Below are 14,922 nucleotides of genomic sequence, written 5' to 3'. Positions count from 1 at the left end.
GGAACATCCGTGTTCCCTTCTATCGATACGAGCCTCTTAGGTATTCTCCCCATATTGATTTTACCCTCACATGATACTCTGTTGCCCTAGATTCTCATGACTGATGCAACGGAAGACTCATAAACTACCCACTTTTGAGAACTGTCTGAACCTGACCTCTCAAATATCGTAGTGCTCTGTTGCAGGGATAGCTTTTGCTGCATACGGAAACCTGGGTCTCATTTCGTTTTGGTTGGACCCTCCCACCCCACGGTGCACTTCCTGCCCTTCACTCTCCTCCTTTTCTTCTCCCTTTCTTCTCCGATTGCCTTGGTTCTCTGTTGCAGCTCAGATCATCCAGCAGGGCTAATCGTATTGTATTGCTCGTTTGTGCTGGGCGTCTGGACGTCGTGTGTCCTAATTGTGTGCCTTTCTTTACTTCCTGTTGTTGCTGTTGTTGGCATGAATACAATTTTAAAAGTATCTAACTACTAGTTTGCACTGCGTGTTACCTTTTTGGCGCCTCTTTACGATAATCTGATAGTTTATCGCACGTGTTCCCTTTGTGCAATTACAAATGCAGTAACAATCCTGGTTGGCAGATTAAATAAAGTCCTTCACTGACACAATACAACCTCGTCTGAGTCTTCGGATACCTTGAGAAGAGTGCTGGAACAATCCCCAAGCATATTGTATAACTCCCAAACTATGCACAAGTAAGTAAGACACCTACTTGCTGTACTGTTTCTTACCGCTGCTTAGTTTACCGTACCAACATATGCGTCTCATTCAGAAGAGTGTTCTGTATGATTCACCATCCCCATCTGCGTGCTACTGAATTACAGGCACGTGTCACGGCCAGACTAACGATGCAAAAGAAATAGGTTGTGTCGCGGATGGTGAATAAACACACATTTTAAATACCTTAAATCTTCTTGGTATATTCACACTGCATATGTACTTTAAGTGGCAATCTAAACACTTTGAAAAAATGTATTAAGCTTGTTTTAATGTCCATCATATCAGCCATGGCCTATCCACTCCTGGATGGATGCCTCTCCGTACCATAGCATCGATCACAGTGTTTCAATGTTACGATCCATCCTGCACATGAACCATTACATCACTCCATCTCCATGTGCGTGTCCTTTCCAGCGTATTCTCAATAAAGTTTCCGAGGTAAGTTACATTAATCAAATGTTAATCTTTAAGAGTCTTAAGTTGTTTCAGCCTATCATTCCTCTAGGTTCGATTAAATAAGTAGCACTTTTTAAGTTAGTTAACAGTGCTTGTGCTAATGATATGCACATTGCTCAGAGTTTGAGCAGGGAGATGCTTCTGACTGAAATTTACAGCCATTCGTGTGCAGATTAAGTACGTACACATTGCATGCAGTTAGTACATTTTACCCCCCATTAAAATAAAATATAATATCGTGCATATGCAGCAATGTACATGAAACCGTTCTGCATGATGAGGCGTGCCTGTAATCAAACATTTTGGAGACAAGGGCTGATAGAAATCATAAGATTTATTAAACTTTGTTCTTATGCATTCCTTTTTTTTGTTGATACTGTAGTTAAAACTGGCACTGTTAATCGCTCAACAAATATAATGCATGGATATAGTGGCTCTGGCAATAAGATGGTGGAATTGCCATCATGGCTCGGGCTTTGACTACAAGCACCACACTTATTTTCCACAAGGAAACATTGATATTTTTATGTTAATACAATTGTGTTTCTACTTACAATTTTACACCATATTTCTATATTTGTATTGCTCACAGATTGGTGAAATGAAAGTGACCAGCCCAACCATATTTGTCGTGAATGTCTATGACAAAAAAGGAAATTCTACAATATCGACTAAATAGTTGTGGCACAAAAGCAGATATATGCTTCAGATATTTGTTGTTGAGAATTCAGTTTCAGGTACAATTAACACTGGTTAGGCAATTGTTTACTTATTGTGGCCAGAACCAATATATTTTTTAGACATATTTGACAGCAAATAAAACAAATATTTAGTTTTCTCATCAGTGACAATCCTATGATGAGCCCAAAAAGTTAACATTATTTATCCAGAATCCACGTGGCATTTCTAAATATGGTGTTAAAAATGTCAGATTTCCCCTCTCGGTGCAAGTTGTGCATTAATAACACTTCCATGTAACGTGGCGGAGGACTTTCCCCATTAGTAAAATCTTCTTCCTTCGAAATTGAGTTTTTTTGCAGTTTTAATTAAATTAATTAGACGATATTTTATCAGACGTTGTAAATAAGCAAAAACAAATTCAATAGGAAGTCAGTGGTATAAATATTAGCATTGCTGCATACAAGTGATCATTCGTTTTCAGAACACGTTAAGCCTTCTGTACTTGTTCTTTGCTCAGCTCATTCACAAAAACTTTAAAATGTTTCAATTGCCTAGAAATTTCAGAAGCCCTAAAGGTTTGTATATGTACATTGTATATTTACATGTATTTTTTCATTGTTTGTTTGTTAGTAGCATTTGCATTGTGTACGTGTGTAATTAAATGCTGACAGCAACGTGCACTTCATGTCTTTCACACGAGCAGTGAGAAAGTACATTTATAACCATTTGTGAGGAATGGTCGGCCAAGAAATGTATTAAGGAAACAATACAATAGGCAAAATTTCAAAGCGTCTCTTGACGTTGAAGGTTCATAATGCCCGCGGTCCGATAATGTACAACAAGGGCTTAATGCACACCATTAACTTGTAAAAGCCAGTGCTCAAACAGCTTATCGTGTAGATGTCAACTGTTTCATTCGTTAACTGTTTTGTCTTACCGCATGGGAATTCTTGTCATTACTACTTGATGTAGAGATATAATTATTTCCATATTTGCACCCCCTGTGCAGGTGTGAATGTGTGGAAGTGGACCTGCATCGCTATGGTGATGTGCGTCTTGGCAAGCCCAGTGTTTGGGAGGAGAGTGCAAAAGGGGCCCTGCCAGCCCATCGATAACTGTTGGGCTGTTGCTGGAAAGCTGCACAAGGACTCGACAAGAGCCACTGAAAATCATGTGAGTACTGGAAATCCGCAACGTCTGTTAATTATATTTAAAAAGTAATGAGCGTACATAGAATAAACCTACACTGCATTCCTTGGCAGTGCCTCATTGTAACAGTCGGGGGAGCGTTGTTCCGGGAATTATTTTGGCACATCACGTTCACCTCCACTCATGTGATCCTCATATATATTTGTTAATAATCCTGTTCCATAGGATTACAAGAATATAGAATACAATAATAAAGGAGTATTATGGCCTACCTTGTACACAAGTGGCAGTGCCTTACGCCCATAATCCCGACTCCCAGGCAGCATTCTGGAAAATATCGAGGGAGAATGAAGCCATGCGCATTGCTACAACTTATACAGTACTTTGTAATGAAATACACAGCGATGAATTTTGATGTGTAATGCAATTAGTGTTATCTTGTGTCATTGTTTTACCTTGATTTACCAACAGCTCCGGGTAGGGCTGGTATGCCATGACAGTGGATGCAGGGACAGCTTCGAGCCCGTGTGCTCCAAGCTACAGCTGCCCACAGCCATTCCTAACTGCCCGTCTCACGGACGCGCTGTGAGTACGATCCTCAGAAATTCAACACTTTAGCACGTGGGAGTGTTCGTCTATGGAGCTGAATTATAAAATAGCATGTCTTGAACATATAATCTTGGTTACAAGTAATAATAAACTGCACTCCATATAAATATGCACAAATTAATGCTACTAGGTGTGCTGTTTCGTAAAGTTAGAGCTGTAGCATTACTACCTGCGTGGATTTTCACGGGGTGCGCTGTATGGCTCTTCGTCGTGCTTTCGGGTTGTACCACGTGTTGTTCGGCGCGATGTCCCACATGTCATTCCACGTGCTGAGGGAACTTCTTCAGGAAGTGCAGAAACCGAACTGATTCAGTTCCTGAAGAAATTCCCAGCCCGTTCAGCGAAACGTCGGACATTATGTCCAACAACGCGCGGTACAACCCGAAGATATGTCAGAGACCTAAACAGTCTCCTTGTTTGCAAAGTAGAGTGAAAAAGAAGCTCACATTTACCATTGGAATACAAGCATATGGTGTCTTTATTTAAGGACAAATTATATAACATTACGGATGTGATATTTTAAACAAGTGCAGGAGACATGCAAGTGCCTTGCCTGTTCATCATCATATGGGGGCAAAGCCCTGAGCAGAGGTAATGTAGGCACTGGCGGAGCCAGTGGGGGGGGGGGCACGTGCCCGCCCAATGATCCGATCGAAATCCCAAATTTAGATCGGATCATTGGGGTCCATAAGTAATAAATCGGCATTTTGGGACCCCCACTGCCACTGTGTAGCATATTATGACATGCCAGGGACTCTATGAGATGATAGGACAATAGTCTGAGTCCATAATTGGCAATAAGTAACGGCAAAGCAGTTATAAGTGACTCAGAATTGTGAGCAGTTGCGTATACAGTACACGACTTCCCTGAAGGCATACCTTCAGCGATCGCGATGCCGATCACGCACGGTTCGAATTCGACTAAAAAGCAAGGGAGGGACAAGTCCTTACTAACAACTACTATCATTTTTCATTGCTGAAAATCCTGGCTCCGCCATTGACTGTAGGAGACTTGGAGGCGCCTTGCCAATTAATCATCATCTGGGGCAAAGCCCTGGGCAATGATTAACTGGCAAGAAGAGGAGACTCGGGGATAAAGGAAGAGAAAGAGAGAGCAGGGGAGAATTCTGAGTGTAGAGTTGCTGGACCGCGTGTTACCTGCTGTATGACCGGCTGCCGCTACCTGTGGGTCAGCAGTAAAGAGACCTTTGCTGAACACCGCGTGAGCTGAATAACTTCACATGTAAAAGGATTGTCCGTGAAATCTAAGATTGCTTTCATATGCCTTTCAGCGTGTTATGCAGAGGTGTCTCAAGAACATCCCGTCGGCCCTGCAAGCTTATGAGACATCGCTGCAGCTGATTATGAGCACCACGACCTCTGTGGGTCCAGAAGTCAATTCAATACTGAACGACATCAATGATCTGAAGCAGCTAATTGATCCACAGGTGTGTATACATAGTTTACGTTTCCTTTTTTATCACCCACCACAGTAGCCTTTAAAGTTCTCATATAAACTGGACATATGTGAAAAAGAGCATTATAGCTCATCGGATTCCTCCAAAATAAATATTCTGATTCTGACCTTGACACCATGTTTATGCTCTGCAGTGACCCAGTGGTTAGAGCATTGTGTGGTTTTAGTCGTTTGGCACACTTTGCTTCACGGCCACGGATTAGAAGCGATATCGGAACCAGTCCTGACAGTCCCCTCCATCACTTCATCAACCCTTGCTGACCAGTGTGTTGAAGTATAGCCAAACAATCCCCATGACCAACATGGAGGCCTTCATGCATTAATTGATTGAAGAACCACCCCTTTGTGTACCATTACATTTTTTACCTTTCAGAAGAATTGGCACCTTATCCAATTATCGAAATTCGTATAATTAATTAAACCAAGTGAAGAAAGATATACAAATGAACGTGTACGGTATAATGCATTCGTGTTACCAATGATACGTATGACGCTGTAATACGTGTCCCTGTCGAGTTAAAGCTTCCCGTAATCGCGTTTTCCCCTTTTCAGCACAACGCACAAGCGGCGGCAGTGCAGGATAGAGAGCTGGGATGCTTCTTGAGCGGAGACCTACAGCTGCATGGCTACCGGTTCCACGCGGCGACACACGCGGTGCTTAACTCATTCGAGTATCTTTCCGACCACGTCACACGAGTCCTCAACGTGATCTACGGTGAAGGCGCCTCCTAAGCCGCCACGGCGCATGACCGCAAATTTTGACCACCACTTGCTCATTGCATCATTTACGTGGTCATTCCAACGCCTCTTGTTAATACCCGCAAGACCTTTCGGGCCTGCGATGTCTCCTATTATCCACATGGCTATTCTTCCTATTATCTACATTTTTTTCGAAGATAAGTGTCGTGAATTCGCAGATAACATCGGTTTCATGATGTTCACCCCTCCACAATCGCATAAAACAAGAGGAGTTCTACTGTAATCGTAATTTGTAGGAATTATTACGTGGTCATTATAAAGGGTGTTTCCAAACGATGGGCCCAATTTGAAATCGCTATATCTCTGCAACCACGAACCGCCCATGAATGCCTAGAGTTTCAAATTATGTGAAGACCGTGTTTTTGTGCCACCATTAGCGACTAATCTGGATGACCTCAAAAACAGAATAACGGCATCGGTGACTTCAGTGGAAGAAGACACTTTGAGAGGCGTTTGGGACGAATTCAACTATCGTCTCGATGTTGTCTGTACAGCAGGTGGAGGGCACATATACTGTAGAGCATTTATAAAATGGTTAGTAAAACTTGATAACTCATTAAACCGTTTGTAACTTCTTGTGTAATTGTAACATGTTGCCATCGTGAAATATAATGCTTTGAAATTTGGTACATCTATTTAAAACACCCTGTATATATTGTTCTCACGCTCTTACGCACAACTACATCGGCTCTATTTGATCGACGTGCGGACGTTTGCTTCTGCATGACAGGTATCTCAAAATATGAATGTCTTTGTCTGTGCTCTCCAAGTTATTTATAGATACGTAATTTATTGATTATTATTATTATGACAATATTGCTTAGCCATATTTTCATTCGTTCATTTTGAAACTAAAGGCCTACTCAAATAACGGTATATTAGATACTGTGGCTCTTGTCGATCTAACACAATAAATGTTACTTAATATTTGGGCAGTTTGTATTTTATATATATTCCAAGAACACAGGATGAGATGTTACTATCCTTTGTGCAAGCACTTCCAAGAGTTCATGAACAGTGAGCCTGGTGAAATTTGGGGAGCGCATCGTCAGTAGTGAACCTTTGGTTCCTAGGGTGTTTCGGCCTTTCATACTATACACCCTCCCCAAAGGCGGCCAGCGACAGGGTGATCAATCCTACGCTTGCGTCCCATTCCCAATTAGTCATAGGAGTTGCCTTGTTGTTGATAGCCAACATCCCATGGGACTATGCATGGCAGGGGCGTCCTCCTCCCTGAGTCAAGCATTGTTGACTGCATACCTCCTGGCCCTCTCACTTTGGGGCCCAGCTGGGGTCTTTCCTCTTCATCCAGAGCCACTGACTGCTGCCTTCTGCCGCCTCCGATACAGCTCTGATTGCCGAACGCTGGCTCTGGCCCTTAATTCCCAGGTCTCTAAGCAGTCTGGTTGTAGATGTTGCCACAAAACCTCTGCAGCCCAACTCCACTGGTCGGACTTCTGTGTTCCAGCCATGTTGCCGTGCTTCGGCAGCTAGATCGGCATAGCGCAGATGTTTTCGCTCATAAGCCTCATCTACTGAGTCCTCCCAGGGTACTGTGAGCTAAATGATGAAGACCTTCTTGAGCGAACGGGACCAGAGCACCATGTCAGGTCTTAGGGTGGTGGTTGCGATCTCCGGAGGAAACACAAGTTGCCGGCCAATGTCAGCTAGCATTTTCCAGTCGCGGGCCAAGCGCAGCTGGTCTCGCTCTAATGGTGTAAAGCCGCTCTTCGGTGGTTTAGCCCCTTCGCGGACAAAGGTCGTCCGTAAGGGGTGTGATGCTGCTGGGGGTGGTAGGGAGTTGGTGGCAGTATTTATAAAGTTACTTTTAATAAATATCATTCATATTGTAATGGGACATTTGGCTTAAAATTGTGATTTAATATTCAGTTTGTCTCCTACACAAATACAATATACGGGTCGATTTTTGTGTTTAAAAGTCCATGTTTAAGTTGATTGTATTTGCTGTTGTGGATCAATTGTAATCATTTTAATAGACGCCCTTACTTATTTTAAAAGTAACAATTATTAATTCCCATTATATGCTTCATAAGAGGGATATTTACTCATTTGTCAGCTATGTATTACAGATAAATACGGGTTTAATTTATATTTTATGGAATACTAAGTTTTAACCACTGGTAGGCAAAAATGTTTTTCAAAATGCACAAATAAAAGTCTGAGAAGAAGAATCAGGTGATGATGTACTTTCTTCTTGTTATCAGGCAGCTTGTGTTAATATACTTCTTAAACCCACGTGCTACTACCGTCCGAGGAAAACTGCAAACGTTGGGCCAACGTTGCAGAGATGCACGCTCTAACGCTGACAGACAGAATTACATGGATTGGAGGGAAAGGAAACGCATGCATGTTGTACTTCTTTCGCACCGTACGTAGCCAACCACACTAATCGTAGGCGCATATAATGGACATCACAGTCGCTTAAAAAAATAAGTGAACTTTAGACAGGGCAAATCACAATTGCTATGCGGGATGGTGGCTGATGGGTGAGACTGGTGACGGAATGGCAGCCAAAAGAGAACATGTGTCTAAGAGAATGACCCCCGCTATGTTTGAGCAATAGGAATGAGATGGACGATACCACGAGCGATGGCGATGGCATGTGGAGGATTTCTCGGTAATGCATTGTCCTCAATCCTTGAAAAAAAGTTTAAGCTTACATGGCTATCTGCTTTCTGATAATTCGTAAACAAGTTTGTTCCGTTTTCCCATTCAAAAATAAGCAGCTGTGATGCAATGCATTTCAGGAATTTCCACCGTGTTTGGAATATTTTGTAAGAGGTGACACATGCTTCCCATATGCAATTCACAGCATGCAGATTACACATTTGACCCGGTCCACGAGGTAGCCATGTCATTGCAATGCATCCATATGTAGTGACATTGGAGGATGTCACTGTGTAATACCGGCCCAGAGAGGCACGGCGTGCGGTGTATTGACATCGCGGACACCACTAGGATGTGGGTGCAGTACCGGCCCTAGAGGGTTTCAGTGAGCGCTGATCGATAGCGCTGGATAGCACCATGCTTAGCGTGGTGCTAGCCGGCCATGGAAATGGGGTTACTAAGGGCCGTGGCACTCTGGTTCACCCCAGAGGACACATGACCAGTTAAGTCTACACAGGGGCCCCAAGTGGGGACTAGGGGTGGTCACGTGTTAGGGTCGAGATCCTGCTCAAGGATTCTGGAAGGTGGTCGTGGCCAAGGGCGGAGCCAGCCACGCCATAGAGGATATAAGCCGGGTCCCCCAGAGGGACCGGCGTTGTTGTTCATCATGAAGAAACCTTCGTCTACGTCCTACACGTCTCCAACATGTGGACCTGGACCCGAGCTGTTGGTCCTGGTACATTTTAGCTAGTTACATTGTAATTAGTGTAGTTAGCCTGGTGGTACACCATAGGTTGTTATTCTGTGAAAAAAAAGAGCCGTCTCAGCTGACCTTTATACGTCGCGTAGCGGGACAACGAACACAACAATATCCATGCAACATTCACAATGCATGGTAACACTCCAGCCCCCAAAATAACAGCAACCGAATGACGAGTAGGGGTGGTTGTCTGAACTGAACCGTCTTGGAATTGGTCCTTGTCACCGGCCCCTCATATGGCACAACGGGCGCGGTCCCTCCCAGGATGAAGATGGAGGAAAAGAAGAAGCGGGTGGCAGTCGTCCCGTCCACCCCGATCCGCCTGTGGGTGGCGCCGCCGGCGGTTCCACGCGCGTCAGACCCTGGGATCCTGCAGATGGAGGAACAGAGTTTTGCTGAGGCGCATAATCTGTAACCGTACGTCCGGTTCCTTCGGACACATCAAACACCCAGCCATCAGATGATGGCGATGAAACGCCCACATAAGGTGGAAAATAGGGCTTCAGTCGTGACGGGTGCACATACCAACGCTTGCAACCAACCTGGATCTGCACACAGTGTGGCCTCTTCACCTCAATTACCTCCACCGGGCCTTGCCATGGCCTATGTAATTTAGGAGACGTGCCTAGAGGCACCTGGGGGCAATGCAGTCATGTCCTCCCCAGGCTTCCACGGGTTTCCAGACTCCGTAAGTCCAGCCAGTTTTTCATTCGCAGCCTGCCGCTTGGCCGAATTGCCACACTTAAGGGTGAGGCTCATAAGTCCCAGCACAGTGGCCCTCTTCTTGCTCGGCTCAATATTTAACTAGGCTTGCATGGGGGACTCACATTATTTCCCGTACATAAAAAAAATTGGAGAGAACCTGGTCGAGGCATGAGGGGCCATCCTATAGGCCGCAAGAACCCCCGGAACGTGTAGGTCCCAATCGAACTATGCCTCATTGACTTGTTGGCACAACATGGACATGAGAGTTATATGTAAACACTCTACCATTCCGTCAGTCTGGGGATGATAGAGCGAAGTTCGAATTTTCTTTGTACCCAACAAGTCACATACCTCTTGCAACAATTTAGAAAAAAAATTTAGACCTTGGTCCATAAGGAGACGTTCCGGGGCCCCTTTATCCAACACGTAACCATGCAGGAACGTGTCCATAATAGACGCCGCCGACTGATCCAGCAGGGGTCATGCCACCGGCCACCGCGACAGGTACTTGGCCCCTACCAGCAAGAATTTATTTCCCCTCGGAGTGGTGGGAAATGGCCCGAGGATGTCGAGGGCAACGAGCTCATTTACATGGGACACCCCGATAGATTGCAATGCTGGTTGGGCCAGCCTTGGCGGGGGCTTCCGGCGAGCACATTCCACACAACCTTTAAGCACGTTGTGGACGTCTTCTGACATCCCGGGCCAAAAGAAGTCACGTTTCAACATCGATAATGTTTTCTGCACCCCTAGGTGCATCAGCCGCATATGGGCAGCTCTCGTTACCCTATCCCGCAGAGCAATTGGCACAACGATACAGTACCGCTGTACCTCCGTATCCCTGTGCACCAACGTGGAACCGTATTTTCAGTAAGGAGGTGTCCTCCACTATGAGGCACCCCCATTCCTCGTGCACAAGACCAATGATATTTTCGCGTACCACCTCCACTACGGGTGGCGGAGCATCCACCGACGCTACAATGGCACGCGGCTCCCCCACATCCACCTGCTTACAAAGGCCGGCACCCATAAAACACACGCACTGGTTCTTCGGCGATAACTGTGACAGAGCATCCGCATTGCAGTGGCGCAACTCTTTCCTATAGGTGACTTCAAACGAATAATCTTGCAAAATTTCCAACCATCGCGCAAGCTGAGGACAGCTGGTCAATGCGTCGTGGGTATTACAAAGCCGCGTGGTCCGTGCATACCACGAACTGCCTGCCGTAGAGGTACGGGCAGTACTGCTGTACATAGTGCACGATAGCCAACAACTCGCGGTGCGTGACACAATAGCGCTGCTCGACAGGGGACAGCACTCGGCTACCATAAGCGACCACTCTCTCCACCCCGTTCTCCACCTGCGACAACACGGCGCCGATCCCGGTATTACTGGCATCCATATCCAACAGAAACGGCAAGGTGAAATTGGGGTACCGAAGGGGGGGGGGGGGTGCGTTCACAAGGTCATCACGCAACGTAATAAATGCGGCCTCCTCCTCCTTCCACTGAAACCTCTGGCCTTTTGCCGTGAGAGCGTGGATCGGCATTGCGATCATTGCAAACCCGGGCACGAAGCGGCAGTAATACGACACGAACCCTATAAAACTTCGGACCTCACCCACCGACATGGGGGTTGGCCACTCACGCATGCATGCAGTCTTTGCAGGGTCCATGGCGATCCCGGACTCGCTAACAATGTGACCCAGGTAGCGAACCAACTTTTGCAAGAGATAACATTTCTGCAGCTTGAATGTCAAATTAGCCGCCCGCATTTTAACAAATACCGCACGCAACCGCAGCAGATGTTCCTGGAACGTGCGGCCAAAGACAATTACGTCATCCAAATAGATCAGACATGACTCAACATTGGAGCCCCGACAGTACCAACTCCATAAGTCGCTGGAACGTGGCCAAAGCCAAGTGAAGCCCCATTGGAAGCACGTTAAATTGAAACAGCCCTTGAGGTGTCCAGAACACTGTTTTAGGTTTTGAACTTTCATCCAGGGTCAACTGCCAAAACTCTGACAATAGATCCAGGGTGGAGAAAAACCTCGCCCACGACAGGGCATCCAATGAATCATTCATCCGTGGGAGCAGATACGGGTCCGCCACGGAAACTTTATTTAATTTAGGAAAATCTACACAAAAAACGCAAACTTCCTTCTTTTTAACCAGGACAATGGGAGCACTCCACGGACTGGTGGACAGGGAGATTATATTGGCGGCCAACATCTCGTCGACCGCCTGACGAACGTAGTCTTTCTCCTTTGGATTAAACCGAAATTAGTTCTGACGAATGGGAGCGGCGCCACTTGTATCAATATGGTGACACATCAGGGATATGTGGCCAACATCAAATTTACCCTTACTAAATACATCAGAGAATTCCCGAAGCAATGCCCGCAACTCGCCCCTCTGCTCCCACAACAAATCCAGATTACCCGCACACAACGGATCCATCCACGAGTCATCTGACACCGCTTCCTGTTCAAACGGGGCCACGACCCGAGTGGTTACATCATCCGTTTCTCCACAACACGCCGCCTTCGCGTGGGCCAACACCGTACCTGCCTGTATGACCGCGGTACCCAGCCCAACATTTAATACTTGCAGGAAGGGCTCCTGATCCTCCTTCACTATCGTCTGATCCTCCCTCACAACAGTCAACACCCCACCTAGTTGATTACGTTCTTCCAAAGATTGCTAAATCTGAGAGAGTGTGCCTATGTGTGTGTTACTGTCTGGCGAAACAACCTACCTCCTCGCGGTGCCGGATGGGCAACGCTGTCATGGACAGTGCTGTGGGGGGGGAGGGCCAATTCCGATTGGCCTCTCCCCTCATGGCGTCTGTGACCACCACAGTGGCTAAATGGGGGCTCTGGACGGGTGCGAGGGGCTGATAACCCCTTCACCTTAGATAAATTACCACTAAACCACGACTGAAATATCTAACTAATAAGCTTGTGCCAGAGGCCCCAGGGGGACAGGCGTCTATGATGTCTCCTGGCCAAACCCCATTTGGCGGAGCAAGAAGATTGCATCTTTACCCTCGGGGCTCCTCCAGAAACAACGAAAAGCCACTACGGATGGCCACGTAGAATGTTCGAACGCTCACTGCGGAGGAGAGGCTGCCACTCCTCTGTCGGGAGCTGGACCGGTACCGCCTGGATCTCTGGGGCATTCAGGAGGTCCGGTGGACCGGCTCTGGCTCCTGCCACCATGAGGGGTGGACAGTCCTCTACTCGGGGCAGGAGACTGCCAAACAACAGGGTGTGGCTCTTCTTCTGAACAAAAGAATGAAGGGGGGCGTGGGAGCGTGGCAGTGAGGTGTGGGAAGCTGTAAGCCCCAGGCTACTTTGGGCTCACCTTCCCATCAACCGGAGGCGAGGAGTGGTGGTTGTGGTTTCTTATGCCCCCACCAAAGACGAACATCCGTGGAGGGATGCAGGCAAGGCTGATGAGTCAGATGCCTTCTATGACCTCCTGTCATAGGTGCTGGCTAAAGTGGCCCCTCGGGATAGAGTCATCTTGTTGGGTGACTTCAATTCCCGAGTTGGTCATTATGCTGGCACCTGGTCTGGAGTGATTGGAAGGCATGAGCCAGATCAGCTCAATAACAACGGTAAGAGGCAGCTAGATTTTTGTGCAGCCCATGGGCTTGTAATTACCAACACGCTGTTCAGGCATCGGCGCATCCACACAACATCATGGATGCATGCCGGGTCCAAGCAAGAACATCTGCTGGACTACATAGTGACGGACCAGCGGATGCGAGCCCATGTCCTTGACACCAGGACCTACTGTGGAGCTGATCTGCCCTCTGACCATCGACTTGTCATCTGTAAGATGTGCCTGCCATTTTTCCACTCCGGTGGTGGGTCTACACCCAGGACCCTATTCCAACCTAAGGTGGCCTGGTCTCAGTTAGCTGATGAACGTTGCAAGCAAGAATTTCATCATCGCTTGCGGCTGGGGTTGGCATCGTCCCCCACTCCTCCTGATGTCGAGGGTAAATGGGCAAGGTTTAGGACTGTGACTCATGCAGCTGCAATGGCTGCTTTGGGTACGCGGTCCAGACCTCCCCAGAGACCCTGGCTGACAGAGGAGGTGTTCAGGATGGTTGAGAAAAAACGACAGGCCCACTCTAATCGAATACAGCACCCCACGTCAGAGAATGAGGAGGCTTACCTCAACCTTCGCTCGGAGGTTCGGAGGGCCGTGAGGCACTGCAAGGATGGGTGGTGGTCGCGGGTTGCTGAGGAGATGGAGTCTGCCTCAGTGGTCCGCGATCACAAATCCCTATTTAACTCCATCAAAAAAGTAACCTGCAGCGCCACACCTATTGCCATCATTAGGGGAAAAAACGGTGATCCAATCTCCGACCCCCAGGAACAAGTTTGCAGATTTGCTGAGCATTTCTGTGAGGTCCTGGGGGAGGGGAAATCCCTCAGCCAGGAAAACATTGTAGCACAAAGTGGGGATGACCCTACTGAGGCTGCGGTGCCTCAAATATTGGAAGAAGAAGTCACCCCCTGTGAGTAGCTGGCTGAGGTGCCATCTGTTGAGGAAGTACTGAAGGCGATCCAGGATCTGAGAACAGGAAACGCACCGGGCAGAGATGATCTCCCAAGCGAAATGCTGAGGGAGGGTGGCGTTTGTGCACAGACTGCCCTACATGACATCATAACAACAGGCTGGACCACTGGATGGGTTCCGCAGGATTGGAAGGATGCCCTGAAGGGAGACCACACAGACTGTAACAACTACAGGGGCATCTCACTCCTCAGTGTGCCGGGAAAGGTCCTGCCAAGGATTATTCAACATCGCCGTGCTAGGCACGCTGAGGAGAGGCTTGCGGAGCCCAAATGCGGTTTCAGGAAAGGGCGGTCCTGCACAGATTCTAGATTTGAAGCTTTCGTGACTGCAAGGATTCATATTCTTAGGTTTTTTCGGTAAAGTCACGTAGGTAAAACAT

The 14,922-nt window shown here is 47.0% G+C and overlaps 1 protein-coding gene across 1 annotated transcript; it reads left to right on the top strand.

The window, feature by feature from the left end:
• Window positions 1-254: 254 nt before the first annotated feature.
• Window positions 255-8,038, top strand: LOC144717793 (uncharacterized). Its single transcript, XM_078593461.1, has 5 exons — window positions 255-695; window positions 2,867-3,030; window positions 3,478-3,591; window positions 4,908-5,063; window positions 5,645-8,038. The coding sequence occupies exons 2-5, from the start codon at window positions 2,899-2,901 to the stop codon at window positions 5,822-5,824; spliced, it is 582 nt and encodes a 193-aa protein (XP_078449587.1). The 5' UTR covers window positions 255-695; window positions 2,867-2,898; the 3' UTR covers window positions 5,825-8,038.
• The last annotated feature ends 6,884 nt before the right edge of the window (window positions 8,039-14,922 follow it).

Source organism: Lampetra planeri, chromosome 1 (genome assembly GCF_965212315.1).
Source record: "Lampetra planeri chromosome 1, kcLamPlan1.2.h2, whole genome shotgun sequence".
Lineage (NCBI taxonomy): Eukaryota > Metazoa > Chordata > Hyperoartia > Petromyzontiformes > Petromyzontidae > Lampetra > Lampetra planeri.
This window is presented reverse-complemented; position numbering and strand designations above follow the sequence as displayed.